This window comes from Neolamprologus brichardi, chromosome 16 (assembly GCF_056152115.1).
Source record: "Neolamprologus brichardi isolate AB-2024 chromosome 16, ASM5615211v1, whole genome shotgun sequence".
Lineage (NCBI taxonomy): Eukaryota > Metazoa > Chordata > Actinopteri > Cichliformes > Cichlidae > Neolamprologus > Neolamprologus brichardi.
This window is the reverse complement of record NC_142119.1, coordinates 17,674,131-17,694,124: the sequence shown is the minus strand read 5'-3', so window position 1 is coordinate 17,694,124 and position 19,994 is coordinate 17,674,131. Positions and strand designations below refer to the sequence as shown.

The window sequence follows — 19,994 nt, the reverse complement described above, 5'->3', positions numbered from 1 at the left end:
GCCATTAGTACCGACCCTGTGATCATGAAATCAGTTTTACTAATGTAGACAAGACTCAAGTACAAAAAAACCAAACCATTAAATCAGTGGTTGAAGCCTGGGTCTTAGGTCTGTTATAAAGCATGCCTTTCTGATGAAAAATAATAATAATAATACTCCACTGTGTTTTCTTTTATTGCAGGTGTCATATATGGTATCAATAATCTAAACTGACCTTTTCCTGTGTTGCTTGTTTTCTGTGCTGGGGGATGCAATGAGGGAGCCACGATGTCTGGGGCCACTCCTCCGCACAGTAATCAATAAGTATGTCCAGCTCCATATACAGCAGGTGCTCAGTCCAGCTGCTTTGAGAAGACAGAGTCAAATTGGACACACATGCATCATTGTTATTCATGCACAGAGTCATTATCAGGTTTGTACGATGCTAAACTGGACACACAGGACTAGTTTCATGGAAATGAGTAGTGCACTGATGAACAGCTCTCGCCGGACATCATGCAAACCGACCATACATTATCAAAGGGAATGTAGATGTACAGGTTAAATGAGAAAAAGACTGAATGAACGCCTGTATTAAATTAGTGTCTTAAGATGCACAAGGCAATAATAGCAACCTCATACAATTTATACTAATCCACAATATATTGTAAACTTACTATGTATTATATAACATGCTTATATATTTTTTACCATTATAATACTTAACAGTCATAAAAATGAACTTATTAAGCTTAGGAGATGAAATCATTGGACGTTATTAAGTCCAAGTCGTTTCTTTGAAAACACTTCTAATACTTACTGAGACAGACTTGGCAGTAAGACTTTTGTTGTTACTTATAACTGAGAATACTACAGTGTTAGAATAGGCTTATGTAGCGGGGGAAATAGAACCATTATATGAGAAATACGTCCACACTTTCAAATTTTAACAGGTGTGCGTCAGCTCAAGTGCTTACTGATTCCGCGGGAGAAACCGCTGCCACAGAGTGGACGATCTCGCGATAACGCTGTGTGGTTACCAGGGGAACGAGAGCCTGAAAAGTTGTTCCTGTCTGTTGTGTTTTCTCCCAGAGAAATGAATGTCACCGGATTTACCATTGTGCTTTTATTTTTGACTGTTAGCCGAACGTACGCTGAGTATCATCGCTTATGAAGGAAATGTAGAGTCATATTAACGTGTTTTGCTTTGCTGTCCATTCACGGCAAGGTGGGTGCATTTATTGGCTAGTTGGCGCTAGCTGCTAAAGCTATAGTAGCTAAACCTGTTGTAGTCCCCGTTCTTCCATAGTAGGATAGGTTTAATTGATGGAAGCTTTTGAAATGTTTATTTTATGCAGCCGTTTTTGACGTGTGGTGGATTAAAATTGGCTCGAAACATTATTGAAGTAATATGGGTTTCCCACTTTCGCCTATGGGCTAAAGCATTGACGCTTCGCGCTAAAATTCAATAACATGAGTGAGTGTTGGTTTGTACTCAAAGCAAGGGCTACTGCTCGTGTCATGTTTTTTTTGCTCAGTGACCTACTCAGCGCCTCTGCTCTGACAGTTTCGTGTCATCTATGGACGTTGTGTGGGAGGCAGATATTGGTGGTGTGAGTTTAAAGATGCTTTTATTTCTTCGCAGGTACGGTCATCAGAGGAAGCTTTAGACGACATTGCCCAAAATGCCGTCACCACAAGTTCTCCAGCCGGTTCTTAAAATGAAAGTAGACGAGCTATTTCTCAACTGGTTGAGTGATCCTACAACTCAGTCAATACTCAAAGATTATCTTGATCTAATCAAAAGTGGACAGCCTATTGAATTAAGTGTTGGGGACGCTCAAGATAAAAGGTCGTTAAGCTTCAATGAAAACAACAATGTGGCATCACAGAAGAACCTGGCAGAGAAGAAGCCTGCTCCCTTAAGTACACCTTTCAGCACCCCATCTACCAGTACCCTGCCTTCCCGAAGTAGCAGTAACACCAGAATGACTGGACCAAGTGGAAGAGTACTACGGAGATCTCTCAGCACAAAGAAGGTAAGCTGTGTATTCGAACAATAACTCCAAAAAATATTTTCCATGTTTTTTAGTAAGCATTTAACTAATTGTTTAAAAATTTAGCCAAAAGGTCTTAAGGTGCCACAGGAAAAAATCCACAAACATACTAAGATCCACTAAACAAGGAGTTCTACATTGTGCCAGCTGTTAGCCCCTTTTTGTTTTGTTTTTTTATCCTAAAGGCATTACACTGCAGAGAGTTTTTGATTTACTAGTATGAAAAACAAGTTGTGCCACCCTGTTCTTTTTCTTCCTGAAACCACCTTGAGGTACTTGAGGGTGTGTTGCACAATGATTTGAATATTTTAAACTCTTTGCATACTGATAGTAAACATGTACTTAAAAGTCGAAAGGGGAACCTCTCTTTGCATTCTGGTAAGCCAACTATAAAGCAATCCTGGCTTGGCATTTTTTTACACAACAGCTTATCAGTCTGGTAAGTTTATCTTTATAGTTGTAATGCACTTATTTGTATGTTTAATTGGCAGTTTATCTGCATATCGTTTTAGTATTGTGCAATCCATACAGTAACCTGAAATTAAATCCATATTTGCACATTTAAACCAGGGTTTTCCTGGCACAGAATGGGCCTTTTGGTGGGGCAGCAGCAAAACGAGTATGATGTGGAACAGAAAATGCAGTCACTATGTGTCACCTTATTTGATAGAAAACTATGGGTTTTCTTGTTATTTCTGACCATTTTAGGATCAAATAATGTTTATCCGGCTCATTAAACTCTAATTAATTAAACTAGCTGAAATCATAAACTGGTGATTTTCCAGTCAGTAATGGCCATAACAACTGCTATGCTAGTGTGAGTTAAATGAATGACGTACAAATTTAATGTACTTGCAAAAAGGACATGTCTGAGCTTGAAATTCCGTGTCAGTGTTAAAAATGCCAATTTAGCCAAAAGTGGTAGAGTTTTGGGGGCCTTTTTTGTTGTTGTTATTGTTTAGTTTTCCTTTTTGCCACATGGAAACAAGGGAGAAAAAAGAAACTTCCCTCTTCATCACACTTTATTAAACAAGATCTAAAACAACTTTTAACCAGTGCAACACTAATGCAACACACTAGATAAACATTGGCTTCTGCCACTGATAGTTTACTTTAGCATCAAAATATCTCACGTGAAAATTCGTAAACATTAATGTTATCCTCCTCCTAGTTACTTTTTTGCAATCTAAAAACAATTCTGTTTTAGTCATAAGTTGAGCTTTGTCATACAAAGCATACATGTCCAGTTTAATGGTACATCTAAATGGACATAGTGTAGATTTCACTTATATTTGCTTAACATCTGTCTTTGCAATGTTTTTTTGTAATTCTTTTTTAAATTCTGTATTAAACTGATTTAATTGTCAAGTTTCCCTTACTTGTATGTTCTGGGATCTGTTTGCTCTCACTGGCCACAAGAGGATGCTGAGTGACCTACAGCATCAAAGACATTTAGAGGCTGTCCACTCTAACCAGTCACAGTGGAGCCTTCTTGTCTGTAGGCATATGTAGTGATTATTAGTCAAATACTTTCCAAATGTTCAGGCCTCACCCACGAATTAGTGTGGTATGAGAAGTGGGAGTGTCTGAAACTAGCCTGTCCCTGGCGCTCTGGTTACTTCTTTCAGTCTGTTTGCTGTACTTCTTACCCTGCTGGGTCCAAGGTGTTTTACTTTGGATTGTTTAGATTATGGCCTAAAAAAATCTACACAAAATATTTAGCTGCCCGTATATCTGCTCAAGGACTCATAATCTGTTAGGATGAGAAGTGCAACGTGAAAGCCTAGAGTAGTGATAGATTGTGGACATTAGTGCATGTGATGACAGTGAGACAGCCTGAGACAGCTGGAGGCATACGCTCCTCAGGACCCCACCTCCTACATGTTAGTGACATGCTAAAGAGGTGCATGAAGAGATCTTCAAGTAGACATGTGAAATAACAGAGCAGGAGAATGAGATCTAATGTTTGTTTCAACTTACATGTTTATATATTAGAAACATAACTAGCAGTACCAGTTGTAGCACTAGTGGTAGTATGTTATAAAATAAATAACTGTGCTTAACTATGGTCTTACAACTTACTACACAGCCTTATAGGCACAGATAAACAGCATATTTCAATAGAGGACAATAAAATGAAATTAACTAATTAAACATCCATCAGTTTTATCTATTATAAATTTTGGGGTTGAGGTAAAAACTCATTCTTAATAGCTATAGTTGATTATTTAATAGCCCGACCACAAGAGGAAGTGTGGATTGTAGAGTCACTCTTTGAAACTAGAGTAATCGATTATCTTTAACTGTCTATCAGGGGCTTTCTTTGTTTCTGTTCTTTATCTTGAGCCTTAATCATTTGAACAGTTGGAGGGTTGAATCTAAACTTTTGGATATTTGCATACATGCATACACACACACACACACACACACTCTCTCACACACCACTGTGAAATTTGCCCGCTAATGCCCTCTCTCTGCTGATCAATCAGTTATAAGGCAACTGCTGGGCAGTTTGTATATTCTGCTGTGATGTGTCATGGCATGTGGCCACATTGTGTCACTCAATATTAGAGGGATTGTGAGGGTGAATAAATGCAATACTTCTATTTTAAGACAACAAAATGAATTCCTGCATACAGATGCATTCTTCAAAGGATTACTAAAAAATTCGATTTATGTCACACTGATGCAGCCTGGAACAGCTGGTCTGACTTTGACATCAGACACTGATATAGATAGCCTTGGTTCCCTTGTGCTGGCATTGGATACCCAGAACTCTGCCAGTGAGATGAGGTGTGGCAGCACATTCATCTTCTGCGTAATTTCCTTTGAAACTGCTTCCATTAGATGCTGCTCATTGTCAGGATATGTAGTCGCAGGTCTTTTATTTACACTATGTACAGTAAATATCAGCTCTCCCATGAATGCTTGGCTTTCAGAACTGCTGTGTAGTTCAACACGTAAAATCACTTCAGTGTTAGGAGTCCAATTGGTCAAACAGTGAGTTATTGAAATATAGGGCAGTGAGAGCACATTGCATTTGAGGGTTTCACTTTTTTTTTCCTGTTCTCCACATCTGCATTTGGTATATTGTGCATTTCTTAAGACATCTTTTTATAACATGCTTGGTTGCACTCAGCAACATACAAGCTATTTGAAGCAGGGGGTCTGGGGTCACGTTATCAGTTGTCTGACCTGTCAGAGAGCACCAGGTGTTAAAGTGTTTCCCACAAGTGCTATTATTTTGGAGTCTCAGTTATTTGTGCGTCAACGTTGTACAATAGCAAATGTTGTTTTTAACTAGTACTGTGAGCTTTCTGTAAAACTACAGGATGCATTGAAAGCATATTTCTTCAGTGGTGGCATCTCCTACTTTCATGAGATTTGAATATCTTGATAAAAAGTGTAATTGTTTGACATATTAATTCCTATTACCTAGTTATGCCATTAATGTCAAAAAAGTACGGTACATCAAAATTTTTGTCATCCTGCTTAAATATCTTATGGTGCCAATAGAAGAAAAAACTCCTTTACAAACTTCCTTTACAGTCTAATCTTTAAACAAACAGACTGCAGTGCTGTTATACAAGTACCGGTGTGCCTGTGTCTTAGCTACAGCTTCTTCCTTTGCTGTTACAAACCCTTTGCTCTACTTCTTGTTCATATTGGTTACATTGATTTTCATTCAAATATCTAGGTTAGACTGCTATGACATTTGTTACTCACATCATGTTCTGTCTGTGACCACTGTGTTATCAGTTACTCAGTTGAATGTCTGACAAATATTCACATGTATCCCAAACCCCCATCAAACTCAAATCCCAGTTGTGGGGATTTGAGTTAGAGCTTTCTGGATTTCACTGCAGCACTGGCTTTGTTCTCATTCTGTGAACAAGCTGTGGCTCTACCAAAGGGTTGTGATGGTTTAAGTCGCCACTGATTGGATGTAGAAATCATGTCACTGTCAGATAGGATTGGTGGGTTTGGTCTCTTGAATATCAAAGTTGTAGAGTATGAGTCTGCTGAAGCCCATCTAAAATCCAGCTTCATCTTGCCATCTGAGTGCTTGAAATGCTAACGCGTAGATCTGCCAGAGGTCTCTAACAGTGAACAGCGTGTTTCATAATCTCATCTGTAATTCAGTTAAGTCAACATGACTTAACATATTATTGTGTACAAATCAGATTTCACAGTTTAGAGATTGGACACATTATGGGGTCAGCTTGAGTTTCCCTGCTTTTCTGTTTACTAAGTGACCCATCAGCCTGGGGATGTTTAGCAGCTTGTCTGTAAGATAGTTGCCTCTCAAGGTGCTGTTCAGACAACTTTCCTGGAGTGGCCCTAAGATGATTTAGTTTGTTATAGCGCCTGCTGGAGCTTGTCTTATCTAGTTAATTAAAAAGCAAAAACTTTATACAGAACCTGTGCACCATCACTTCTCACACCCATTGGGTTATTTTTACATGTGTAAAACAACACATTGTTATCCCTGCTGTGTCGTGATGGCTCTGTTTATGGAACAGACTTCACATTTTGTTTGCTTATGCAAAAATAGACTGAACAGTAGATGAGAGTTCAAGCTTGAATCTGGTCAAGGGTTTGTTTTTGTTTTGTTTCTTTTGGTTGTGCTTTCCTTTCTACGTTTCATTTGTATTGATGAGCATCAGCAAAAGGCAGCTGATGTGAAATGAATGTATACAAACAGCTTATCAAGCAGCAGCAGCATCCTGTAGGGAAGACACCAGGGACTGGGACTGAGCAGAAACCAGTGAAAAACTGTGGAGTCCTGTCATCTAAAAATACAGTGGGTGTGCTTTTAGTTTCTATGGACAATGACATTAACAGATACAGGTTTATTTACATAGTCTTCTGATGCGGACATTTCTATGACATTTCTGTTTGATTAGCTACTTGCATGAGAAGGTGTTTAGGCGTTGGGCTTTGTCCTGTCTACAATCTCTGCAGTCAACACAACTCTACAGCTGTTAGATCAGTGCGTTTATGAAGAATTGACATAATTGCCGTCATTTCAGGATAACAGCAATCGGAAGTAGATGTTTGTTTGAGGACTAAAGATACACTCATGTTTTTCCAGATCTAGTTTCTTGGATTGCCCAAACAGTGCTTGGTGGTGCTTTTAATAGGCCCAGACTGGTTCGGTCATCAGTCTTTGAATTTGGCATGTCCCGTTGCCTCGCTCTGTTGCCCATCAACTATAATAAGATGTGGAATGGCTGGCAGCCTAAGCTTGCAAAGGGAAGGCAAAACAAAAACTACCAGAAGACAGCATGCAGAACGTATGGGAAAATGTATGGCTGTCTAGATATGATCTGATGAGTGGACCCTTGTTTTCTGTCATTAAATAGTATTAAATAAATACCCTTCTTATTTACTTTACATACCCATGCATCAGTAGCTTGTTCTGGCTCAATCTCTTTTTGTGAACTATGCTTGGAGGCAGATTTAGTGACAGTAGAAGTAATATGCAGCTTTCATTATATTCCATCACTTCAGGAATTTATTCTGAATTTTCTCATTAGCACCCTGATGCCTTTTAAAGAATAAGGGGGTCAGTTTCCCAAGTTTTTTGTTTTGTGGAAGCCTTCAGAAGGAAAACCAGTTAGCTTGAACAGTGTGACATTGTCATATGTAGATCCATCCTGCAGTTGAACTCTGGCGACTGCTAGCTGCAACAACAGGTCTGTCTCTTTACATAACCTTCAATGAGGACTCAGGAATGCAAACTGGAAAGGGCAGATCCATTGAACCCCCTCCCATCCCACACATACACTAGGTGACTCCCACACACATGCACCCAGTTCTTCCTTATCTCCCCAGCAGCTTTGAGGCAAGGGCTCCCTGACACTGCTGCGTCTGTGTGTGTGCGTGTGCATGTTGGGTAGAGGCTGGGACAGAGCAGCAGGCTGAGCTGAAATTGTGAGACCAGATCTGGAATGGGAGAGAGAGTCACAGTAGCAGCTGCTCTCATGCATTAAGTGGCTCTCACTCAAACGGAGGACAACCGCAGGGACATACGCACAGAGAAGCTTCACTGCTTCCACTGCCTTTTAACTTACAGTGGTGACTGCATGGTCAAGGGGATAACGCTGGATTGAGTGTTGTTTATGTTTATGTGTTCCTCGTTCTGTGTGGAGCGAGGATGAGGATGAAGGAGCTATCCCTGCGTCAGGACCCTGACCTGAGGAAGGAGCTGGCTCTGCTGGCACGTGGATGTGACTTTGTTCTGCCCTCTCGGTTTAAGAAGAGGCTGAGAGCCTTCCAGCAAGGACAGGCAGGTGTTTGTGTGAGTGTACGCTGTGTCAAACAGGCTTTGCTGGCCTGTCAGTGAGGGGACAGGTCTATTAATGTTGACTGGTATTTATGGGCTTACTTTCTTGGTATTCAGAAGTCACTGTAGCACAATTACTAATTAAAGTACAATAACGGATTAGGCAAATAAAGGCAACATAGTAGTTAAGTCTTTTTCTGGGCATATTGTAAAGTTTGCTTTCACCCACAGCTGTGTCATGTGAAATGTCGTTGTGCAATCAGTTCTTCTTTTTGTTTATGAGTTTGGAGTTAATGAAGGTATTCTTCATTTGTATGGAGATGTAGGAAATTTGAGCGTACTGGATGGTGTTTCATCTTTTGTGGTATGTTATGCACAGCTGCCTCTCTGTCCTCTTTCAGACCACATCATGGGGAATATGTAAAATGTCATGTGGCTTAGCAGTTGTGCTCAAGAGCTTTGCTAGCGGTTAGCATGAAGTGAGAGAAAGAGGGGACAGTGCGGGGCAGGGCAACGGGAGATGTTTATGTCCTTTTATAGCCATGGCTCACACCAACGCAGAGGACAAGAGCGGAGGATCAGCAGCATTCATCATTTATTAGAGTACAACAAAACATTTTCAGATAGTACTAACAGTCATACAAGTAGAAGCTGGCAAGGAAAGATTTACCATCCTGTTATGTTTAGATCTGTAATTTAAGGCCTTTCTAAGCTATTGTTGAATGTTTTATTGTTACAGTCATGATGTTACACGGAGACTTAGTCTAATAAACTTATGGTAGAATACATGTTTGACCAAAAGAAACAGCAAGATGTTATTTCTGGTGTCTTAACTGAGCAAAGCATGGGTGTGTTTATGTAGTTATTAGAGGCCTCACAAAATGATTCAGTTAGAGCATTGTTGACTCATTTGAATAGTCTTTGAGAATGACGATTGAGAGCAAAGTATAGTCTGCTCAGGCTGTATTTACTAACTGGGTGTTTTGTTTTTTTAATGTAACCTTTATTTATACAGGTAGTCCCATTGAGACTCACTGTCTCATTTACAAGAGAAACCTGTTTCAAACAAACATTAAAATTACAACAATAATAAAATGGCAATAAAATAGCAACAATAAAAAGTAGTCTAATGTTTACACAGTCATTCAAGTTCCTAGTGATGATTTTACAAGGTAATTTGTATGTCTTTTAAAGTCTGCAGCATAACAACACATTTGGCACTGAGCGTGTTGTGTCTTTTTATGTGTAAGGCTCATAGCACCGTGTGAGTGACACTGTGGTCATTTTTATCAGTGAGTTTGATATCTTCCTAATATGTCAGCTATGCTCTGTTGGTGTGGCCAGTTGGATTCACTGTGACATTCTTGGACATAATATTATGTCGCCATTGTTAGAATAGAGAATATGTTATTTTCCATTGTCAGGAAACACATGTTTTCATGGTTAAACAAAGCATAAATGAACAAAATAATAATTATACAGCACAAGCAACCAAGCTCTGACAATAAAAAATGATGTTTTCTGCCTGGGATCATAGTAATAATAACAGACACAGACGTATGCAAGCTCCAACATAAAGGCAGGTTTTTATATCACTTAGGAAACTGCACAAACACAAGCTTAGAAGGTGAATACATTCATTTCAAGCCACTAGCCTCTGCTGTGTACAGAGTATATCCCTGACTTAATCCTGTTTCAGTTTTGTTTCTTGCCTATAATATCCTGCCAATAAAACAAATAAACTTTATTGTATTGTATAACATTTTTTTCAAGACATAACTCTAAAGTGCTTCATAGAACAGAATAAAATAGATCACAGTCAATAATAAAGAAGAAAGATACCCACAGCTAAAACAAAAACAAATAAAAAAGGCAGGCTTTCATTTTTCTGTTTTTAAAAAGCTGTTGCTCTCCTTTTGAGGCACACATTCATAACATTGCAGTCCGTAACTCATTTAGTTCCTCAGCTGTGTTTCCCTCCACTAAAGACAACCATAGTGGCCGTAAACGAACAGCTCTCGTTTAAGTGATAACACTGTCACTCGTGATTTACTTGGGTACTTGAGAGAGCCATCCATAACATCTGCCATGAACCATGTTTGATAGTGTGCCTCTCCATTTACATGTATTTATTAGGAAGCTTGTCTTAAAATCTTCCAATTATTTTTTTCACTTCTCTTTACATGGATCCTAACATTTAAGATAAAGTCTTGAAATTCTGTGTTTTCCTTAAGTGGAAACAAAAGTAGAGCGGTTTTAAAATGACTTATTAAAACACACTTGTTGTTTTAAGTCACCATGTTTACATCTGAATCACAGTGCACAAAGATTGCAAGAATAATACCCTATTGTAGTTGGCCACAGGTAGCCTGTAATCATTATTCAGTACAAACTGCTCATTCTCCATCAAGATTTCAAACAAAACACCCTTTAGACCAATCATTTGACTAATGTAGCAGTTGTCCACATCATGACTATAGACTTCTACTATCTGCAGATTGCTATATCCAGTCTAAAGCCCTACATTCTTAAATCCTTTTGACACTGTTTCATAAATAAATGATTATAAGTTACAAACACTGGTAGATATTATTTCAAATCTTTTAGTGAATTTGTATTGGAGCGAAATGTCAGTCACATGAATAATTGTGATTGCTGAGTAGTCACAACTCTTCCCTGATGGCCTTTGGGCTGCTGAGAGGTATAGTTACATGAATGCCAGCAATGTGTAGAGTTTGTGTTCAGGCGAGCCTCGAGCTCATGCTGGAATACTTGAGCTGAGTGGTCTTAGCCTTTGCTAGCATCAGCCGCTAACTGCTTGTTTCTCTGTGTTTATCCCAGGCTCAGGTGAGGACGGAGGAGCCAGTCACCACAGCACTGAGTGAAAGCATTCCCAAGTTTTACTTCCCACAGGGCCGCCCCCAAGCCAACCTTAACATTGACAGCCTCATTTCCAAAATTGAGAAAATATTTTCCCAATTCCCAAATGAAAGAGCCACCATTGAGGATATGGGGCAGGTTGCCAAGGTGAGTACATAATTTGTAGCATGGAGCTGCCACACAGCAAATTATTTTCATTAGTGCCATTTAGCTCCTGACTGTACGAATGTTTGCTGATGTTTAAAACCTCCTGGAAAAATATTATTTCCGTGACCTTGAAGAAGGTTGGTGATGGTCAGAGGGGAACCTGAGTAAAGAGAGCAATGACAGCTAGGTTTCCTCTGGGAAGTCTTTAAACCGTGAAACACTCATTTTGATTCTGATGTCTTTTCACTATTCATTTCTGCATTAATGGTCACGTGTGTTTTGTGGAGTTTGCATTTCTATTTAATCTTTCCCCTCTATCTTCTCTAAATCCTGATCACACACTATCCCGTTTCTTCTGCCACCTTGTCTCCATAGGCCTGTGAGTGTCCCCTCTACTGGAAAGTGCCATTGTTCTGCTCAGCTGGAGGCGACAGGACGGGCTTCGTGTCCGTTCACAAGTTTGTGGCTATGTGGAGAAAGTAAGACAATAGCTTCTCTTATTGTCACTAGACCACTGGTGCATTCACTCACAGCCAAATGGCTTAAACAATCTCCTTTGAACAATGATGACCACTCGCTGGGAATAACATACACTGCTATTATCTCTGCTGTTATTGCATTTTCCTTTTCATTCCTAAACAAAAATCTTTGCCCTCATAAACACCACAAGGGGAAAGATGCTCTGTATATATGCAGTGTATGAAAGAAAACATCCTTTCAGTGTCTTTCTAAATGAAACTGAAAGGAATACCAAGGGGCTTTTATACTGGTGATTTGCACTGAATGTGGTTGTGTGCAATAGGCATGCTCTTGTATTAATATCTTAAGCCTCCAGAGAACTGGACAGACTTGCCCTTTGACTTTAGCTCATGACTGAGCCATTCTTAGAAGAGGCCACAACAGACACTCCCATTATTTTTGAGTTGCTACCATAACACTCTATGCTTATAATCACCCGGCAGCAATACAGAATCCTAATTTCAGAATGTATTATACTTTCACATAAGCACTTTTTAGTACAACATTGTCAAACTTATGCTTTTGAAGGAACGATAAAACGGACAGAGGCAACTTAACAGCCAAAGTGGGAGTAACCTTGTAACCATCTGTTCTCTCTTTTCTCCTCCAGAACTCTGCTGACCTGTCACGATGACGCTTCTAAATTTGTGCACCTCTTGGCCAAGCCTGGCTGTAATTACCTGGAACAAGATGACTTTATTCCATTCCTGCAGGTACTGGCTGTAGCACACCCAGGGAGAGGGCTGAATTTGGCAGTGTGGGATGGCAAAATAGCATTGGCTTGGGTGGTGCAAACTGGACTTATGTTTTTAGACTGCCCTGCTGAGACTGTGCTTTTTCATGTTGCGGAGGACTAATTCGGCCACCTTACTGTAAGCTAGGAATATAGTGTTATGAGAGAAGAGTCCCCTGATAGAGATAAAAATGTGGCTCATGTTATAAATGCATTATGGTACTAAAATAGTCACTAAAACCTGGACTTATGGTTCATTTAGTGTCCTCAAAAGAGAGGTTTAATTGACTGTTTGGAAATTCTTACCATGTGGACCTGCTGTGGCGGCTATTTGTATTCGCATCCCAGCTGACAAGCTGTTGGTGTGCCACACACGCCCCACCCTACACCTGATTCATTTTCATGCTGGCAGAAGTGGCGATCTGAGCTGAACGCCCGTTAGCATACCACCAGAGATGTCTTGTGGCTCACGCCGTTTAATTTGTATGGTTCCACTCAGCGAATCGCCTTTGACTGTTTTGATGAATGAAAGGCGGATTGCAGTGGAGTAGATTTGACTGTCCCCGCCTGTTTCCTGTGCCCTGTGATTTATGTGTTTCTCTATGATTTAATTTCTCACAGTAAGAGTCAAAGAGGCACGACGGCTGCCCTGAAATAAGGCCTTTTAATTTCATTGCCGCCTTCACATTTATGTCAACAATTCTTTCCTCCAGTAGAAAGACGGGGAGTAGAACAAAGAAACGACATGAGGGAGTTTCACAGCAAGAATATAGCTGCAGTGTTCACTTGAAATGCAGCACCCTCACTGTGGCTTTATGGCGTTAGAAAGGAGAGAAGGTCACTCAGTAAACATATTCTTTTTGGCCTTCCTAACAGTTTGTTGTCAGTTAAAAAGGGCTCAAGCTCATCCCGAAACAAGTTGGACGAGAATTTAAAAAAAATTGTAAATCAAAGAAAATTCTGATTTCCTAAAAAGGAGAATTTCTTTACATAGCACCGTTTATGAACTATAAACACTGGCAGCTTCTGATGTGTGAATCAGTTTTGTTCATTTTCATTCCTTCTTTGAAAGTCATGTGCTTTGTATACCTGTAAAGAAAGACAGATGTTGTCTGTCATTTAGCTGGTGTCTGGAAATAACTGCAGAATTTAACTGAGCGTATCTTTTTGTTAGTGCAGAAGGCATAGCGTGTCATCAGGGTGATCTTTATTGCTTGGTTGTTTGTTTATTTTGTTTTTGTTTGGCTTTATAAATCAAGCAGAGTAACATCAAAGTGAGCTGGTTTGTTCTTTATGTTCCCAGGATGTGGTGAACTCACACCCGGGCCTGGCCTTTCTAAAAGAGGCACCAGACTTTCACTCGCGATACATCACAACGGTATGCCTCAATTATACACCACTGCACTTTGTAGTGAAACACGGAAATGGCATTATCTCAAAGATAAGACTGTCCATTGTTTTTCAGGTGATTCAGAGGGTATTTTACAATGTGAACCGGTCATGGACGGGGAAAATAACATGTTCTGAGCTCAGGAAGAGTAACTTTCTCCAGGTATTTATTCACATACTCTGCATTTTTTTTAAAAATTTAAACAGAGATGTATAATAACCATTTCTCTCAGTGTGTTTGGACTCTAAAACATCTAATATGTTTTTTTTCTCTTTTCAAAAAACATAATGAAATTACATCAATATGGAAATGCATATTAACTTCAGTTTTGGGGGGATGGGACTTTATAAACTGTTAAAAGAATCATTTTCAATAGTAACTGGCCTATAATCATAATGAGGGATTTTTCTACTTCCTGCTGGACAGAACGTGGCGCTGCTGGAGCAAGAAGAGGATGTGAACCAGCTGACAGAGTTCTTCTCCTACGAACATTTCTATGTTATTTACTGCAAGTTCTGGGAGCTGGACACCGATCACGACCTCTACATAGACCAGAAGGACTTAGCAGGACACAATGACCAAGGTGCACAAACACACCCCTGCCTTTTTTAAATCATTAGTTTGGTCAATATAGTTTTTTTCTTTATGTCCCATCAACATGTATTTTATAAAAATGCATACAGAAGATAGAAGAGGAGTGCTCTGCCTCATCAGAACCAAATGAACTTTGCTTAAGTCTTGCTGCCAGTGGCAGCACAGTCAGTAGGCTGAAACTACATAGAACAAAAAAAGGCATTTGTAAATGTTATTGGTCCGTCCGGGCTTACTCCTCACAAAACAAACACGCAGCCAGGAAAAAAAGATTTGTCTTTGACACTTCCTCCCCACACACTCCACACCACATGTTCTTGGTTGATGGTCTGTGAGTGAAGCAGGGGAAATGAGACACGAGATCAATAAGAGAGCAGCATATATACTCGATTCCAATGACGCCATGTCTGGAACAATTTCTAACACCGTACAGTCAAAATGATGACCAGAGGATTTATAGCATTGTCAAGTTAAAAAAAGAGCTGCACTAGCCAGTCTGGATTTACAGACTGTGAGAATGGATTACATGTGTTGTGAAAAAGTTGTATAGTAACTGAAGGAGCTGTTGCCTAAGAGGGGAAAGAGATATTTCTTCCAAACACAGTGGATTGGAAGTGACCCCTTTGTGTATTTGTTTTCCAGCCATTTCACAGAAGATGATTGAGAGAATATTCTCAGGAACAGTAACAAGGTAAATGTAATCAAGTTTAAAAAGATTGAAAGTCTTATCTAGTCTCCACTGCCAGCTTTAATACTAGTTTTGTGTGTTTTCCATCAGGGACAGACGAGTGTATAAGGAGGGGCGGCTGAGTTACGCTGATTTCGTCTGGTTCCTCATCTCTGAGGAAGACAAGAAGACTGACACCAGGTACCTTGACACTCAGCCACACTGATTGCATCATCCTTTTGCTTAGAGGTTTCATCTGTGCTCATGTCCGGCCCCTCCTCTTTCACGTTATCTATGTCTGATTAGCATAGAGTACTGGTTCCGCTGTATGGACCTGGATGGGGACGGAGTGCTCAGCATGTATGAGCTGGAGTACTTCTATGAGGAGCAGTGCCAGAAGCTGGAGGCCATGGCTATTGAGCCGCTGCCCTTTGAGGACTGCCTCTGCCAAATGCTTGACCTTGTCAAGCCTGAGGTCGAAGGTCAGACCTGTTTTACATTAATACACACTCAGGCATTCACATTGTAGTTTTCACCTCGTCCACAATCACAGTGGCATGCGTGCACACACATTTTGAAGCCAGGTCATTGATCATTAGCTGAGGGGACACTGATAGATGAGAGACAGCTGCTGGTGTTATCCACAGTGTGATATAAATTCGCTCCATCACTTTCACTGTGTTTAAGTCACCAAGCAGCACAGCTTACTTAGGTGAAATTAAGTTTATGAGCTGAATTGTTTTTTGTTTTTTTTTAAAAAAAAGTTTTGTTTTAAGATTTTTTTTCTTTCTTAATTTAATATAATCAAACAAGAAAGTAAACATTAAGTATAGTTTACCTTTTAAAGTATTTATTGTCAAAATAAGCGGTAGGGAAATCGTTATTTGTAGCCAGAGTTTGAAATATTGTCACCAAAGCCATACTCTGTTTTGATCTGCGGACAAAACACCACACCCATCCCTCCCTCCACCCCAAGATGAGGCAAACCGTAAAATGACTTAGTAGATGTTGTAGCTGGGTTATCAATACTACTTCCTAGGCTAAACCTCATATAGACAGATAAAAGTTACCTAATATCCACACCATAAATGTTCCATTTGAAGTAGCTGATTTTTGTCGTCCAGGTAAGATCACTCTGCGGGATCTTAAGAGGTGCAAGATGGCTCATATCTTCTTTGACACGCTCTTCAACATCGAGAAGTACCTGGACCACGAGCAAAAGGACCCGTTCTCTGTCATAAGGGTGAGCAAGATTGAATTCTGACTGGATGCCACCACATTTGACACAGCATCGTGTCTCGTTTTCCTGCCAGCGGATCATGTAACTTGTCGTGTTTTTAAGGAGGTGGAGACGGACGGACAGGAGCTGTCAAACTGGGAGAAATATGCTGCTGAGGAGTACGACATACTGGTAGCCGAGGAGGCAGCCAATGACCAGTGTAACGATGTGTAAGTGTGATGTTACTCACAGGTCGGTCAGAAATGGCAGCAGTTACAATCCAAGGTTCAGTTTTTCTCAAACATTTAGTTTTTCTTAAGCAAAGATAAAAGAAAAAAGGATTCACTTTCATGTCCACTCATAGTCTTTAGAAAAAAAAGTTCTTTTCTTCTTACAAATTCAAAATGCTTTTACATTTAGGACGGCACCAGAGGTCTCTGAAGTTTGATGATGAATAGCTGATGCAATATGATAAATTGGAATATGGTAGCTTTAGCCTCCTTGTTTTCAATTGGATGTTTTTTTTTTGTTCTCATTGGTGCAAAAAAATGAGAATAAAACTGGGATTGATTTTGCTTGCAAGCCTGAACAACAACAGCTGAAAGTTGTAGTGCCTCCAGTTTAATTTGAACTTTTCCCCTTTGAGGCAATTACTGATTATTTTATCCTTATTTGAGTATTATTAATGCCATCTGTATGATGATTCCTTTAATGTAATCTGTTCACATAAGATGGAACATGAACTGTGGCTCTTAGTAAGCATATATCTGATTACTTAAAGTTGTTTTGGGCAGCAGGCACATAACCTTAAGCTTGACTATGTAAATCTAAAATTCATCATTATCAGTAAAGTCATTTTTCGTGTGTGAAAAGTGAAAGTGTGCTGTAAAGTATTCACAGATGGCATAGATAAAGTCATAAGATGAGTGAGAGTGCACTGTGTTGTTAAGTTTTCAGGAGTCATGGCTCAATGCCGCCCTGAGAGCGAGTTTGTGATAAATGAGACTGTTGACAGCTATGTTGTGTGGCGGTTTTAGGAACACTACCGACTAACTCTAAAGCATGGCTGCTAACCAGAGCAGGTAAGAAACTGAGGGTGCCACCAGGGTTCAGCTGTTCTCCTCTTCTTCCTCTGGGAAAGTCTAGTCCTAAACCCACTCCTAGCGTCTACCTGTCCCATCACTGATCTGAGCATAGGGCAGATAATTGTAATGTCAGCCAGCAAGGTGTCATGATCATGGCCACTGCCTGGACCTGGGAGTCTGTTTTTGAACCGGACAGCTTCTGTTTTTATCCTTCCTCCTCTTAAAATAAGTGAATGAACTTTTTCCGCCTCTGTTCATGCCTTGTGCTCCTGTTACCCAAGTTACTGAAAAAGTACTTTGACATTTTTGGGGAATATACTTTCTTGCTAAGAATTAGATGGGAAGACTTGTTTCTCTAAATAAAGATCCAATCACCCTCACCCCTAAAGCTAATAAACTGATCAACTTTACAACTAAATCAAAGGAAAAATAATACAAATTTCTCGCTTGTTTTATTGATATCCTGGTACATTCACTCATCTAGCTCTCTGAAAGAAGGCAGATATATATTTCCCAACCATGTCTCCAACGTTTCTGTAGATGTTGGTCAAATTCAGTTTTATTCTTGAATGACTTTGAATGACTTCTGGGTCGAGGCCAGTATAGAAGCTGTGAAGAAGGAACAGGTGGAGGGAAAAACGGACTGGCCTCACTCAATATCAGAATGCATTCTGACGTTTTTAGAATGGAAATATGAGGCTTGATCAGATGTTCTTTCCAAAGTTTCACTGTCACTGTTCTAAACTTTGCCTGTGAATTTTATCCCACATTGCTAAATATGAAAGAACAGGAGGCCTGACAGCAAAGAAAAACTGGTCTGACTACTTCTGACTTCTGTTTCGTGACAGTTTAAAATGTGTTAAAGTATCTTTTCCCTGATGACACTGAGTGTTTTGTCTGTGTGTATTTTTGTTTAGGTATGAAAATCCGCTGAGCCCTTTAGGGCAGCACATCTCCAGTGAGCTGGGTCTGACAAAGAGACACTTCTTTGAGATCCCCACCCCGCACTGCAACCTGGACTTGGATGAATATGAGTATGACGATGACTTCGAATGATTTTTGGGGGGTTTTTTATCCTGCAGTGTAGCTGCTGAGCACCTTCCACTCTCAGAAACACAAGTCATGCACCAGGGTTAGTGGACAAACATCACCAAAGTAAACCAGAAAGATGCAGTCAAGCACTGCCAGAGTGCCATATTCTTTTTCTGCAAACAGAGGGAGAAACGTGCATGCTGACACAGATTTGACAAAGAAATCGTTAAAGTACAGACAGTAGTTCAATACTGAACCAGACGTTTTACATTTTCACACTTACAGTAAACAGCCCGGCAGACGAGATGTCACGAGTGACACACGTTAGACCTTTGCTCCCTCCCCACACATTAACAAGTTGTTTTCTGCATGTAATGGTTGGTCATCAATAATGTTCGGGGCAAGTTTAGTTTCATCTAAACATAAATGTTTTGAAATCAGTCACATAAAAATCACACACTGGAGCTCTGGGAGTTTTGGTTGTTTTGGGTTTTTTTTTTTCATTTTGTTTTGTATTTTGGACAAAAACCATGCTGATTGGATTCAGATATCGAACTTATTGGCTAGTCTTACATTCCAGTGATCACAACGAAGTGTTTTCTATATTGCTGTAAACTCGTCAGTGGAGTTGGAGGTTGCTGTAAATGCCAAACAAGCCACCGTTAAGCCTTCTGGACACACACACAGGCACACACACACACACAGCATCTGTTGTACAGACCTATATTCGTTATGACTTTAATGTGTGTGCAAGATGGGGTTATAATTTATTAGAGATGAATTTATAAATTAATGTAAATATTTATTTTGTGCTTGCTGTGCTGTAAATGTGATTTGAGCAAGTATTTTAGACCTTTTTTTTTCTATGTCACAGAGTACTTCAGTTGACTACTTTGACAGAACAAAAGGAACCATTTTCAAATGTTTTGTTTCTTTAAATTAATAATAAAGCCTTGGTTAATGGAAAACTAAAGAAAACAAAGTGTGCAGTTTAATGTGGTGCGTGATGTAAAGAAATGCTTTTTGTTACGTTCAGTGTTGTACTTTATATGAAGGAAACATTTTTCCAGTCATCTGTTGTCCAGTTTGGGGGAGGTTGTGCAAATCATAGCTAGTTTTAGCTGACAGGAGTGGTCTTCTGCTGCTGTTCACAGATGCTTTTCTGCATACCGGTCTTCTGACCTCTGATATCAACAAGGAAGTTTCGCCCAGAGAACTGTGACTCACTGGATATTTCATCTTTTTCAGACCATCTGTAAACCATAGAGACCAGCTAATACTGGCACCAGCCTGTCTGGCACCAACAACCACGCCACACTCAAAGTCACTTAAATCCTTCCCATTCTTATACCCAATTTGAACTTCAGCAGGTTATCTTGTCCAGGTCCTGCACACACCGAATTGCT

At 39.9% G+C, this 19,994-nt stretch overlaps 1 protein-coding gene across 5 annotated transcripts; it reads left to right on the top strand.

Moving 5' to 3' along the window:
• The first annotated feature begins 1,024 nt into the window (after positions 1 to 1,024).
• ppp2r3b (protein phosphatase 2, regulatory subunit B'', beta) lies at positions 1,025 to 19,570 on the top strand. Of its 5 annotated transcripts, XM_006788136.3 has the most exons (15): positions 1,025 to 1,207; positions 1,625 to 2,018; positions 11,167 to 11,352; positions 11,728 to 11,831; positions 12,482 to 12,584; positions 13,908 to 13,982; positions 14,070 to 14,156; positions 14,421 to 14,577; positions 15,228 to 15,276; positions 15,364 to 15,453; positions 15,559 to 15,734; positions 16,377 to 16,495; positions 16,595 to 16,701; positions 17,509 to 17,553; positions 18,474 to 18,583. In XM_006788136.3, the coding sequence occupies exons 2-14, from the start codon at positions 1,665 to 1,667 to the stop codon at positions 17,522 to 17,524; spliced, it is 1,623 nt and encodes a 540-aa protein (XP_006788199.1). In that variant the 5' UTR covers positions 1,025 to 1,207; positions 1,625 to 1,664; the 3' UTR covers positions 17,525 to 17,553; positions 18,474 to 18,583. The 5 variants fall into 5 exon arrangements, with proteins under 5 accessions (XP_006788199.1, XP_006788197.1, XP_006788198.1 ...); XM_006788134.3 differs by lacking the exon at positions 17,509 to 17,553 and having other exon boundaries at positions 18,474 to 19,570; XM_006788135.2 differs by lacking the exon at positions 17,509 to 17,553 and having other exon boundaries at positions 1,029 to 1,099; positions 18,474 to 19,570.
• The last annotated feature ends 424 nt before the right edge of the window (positions 19,571 to 19,994 follow it).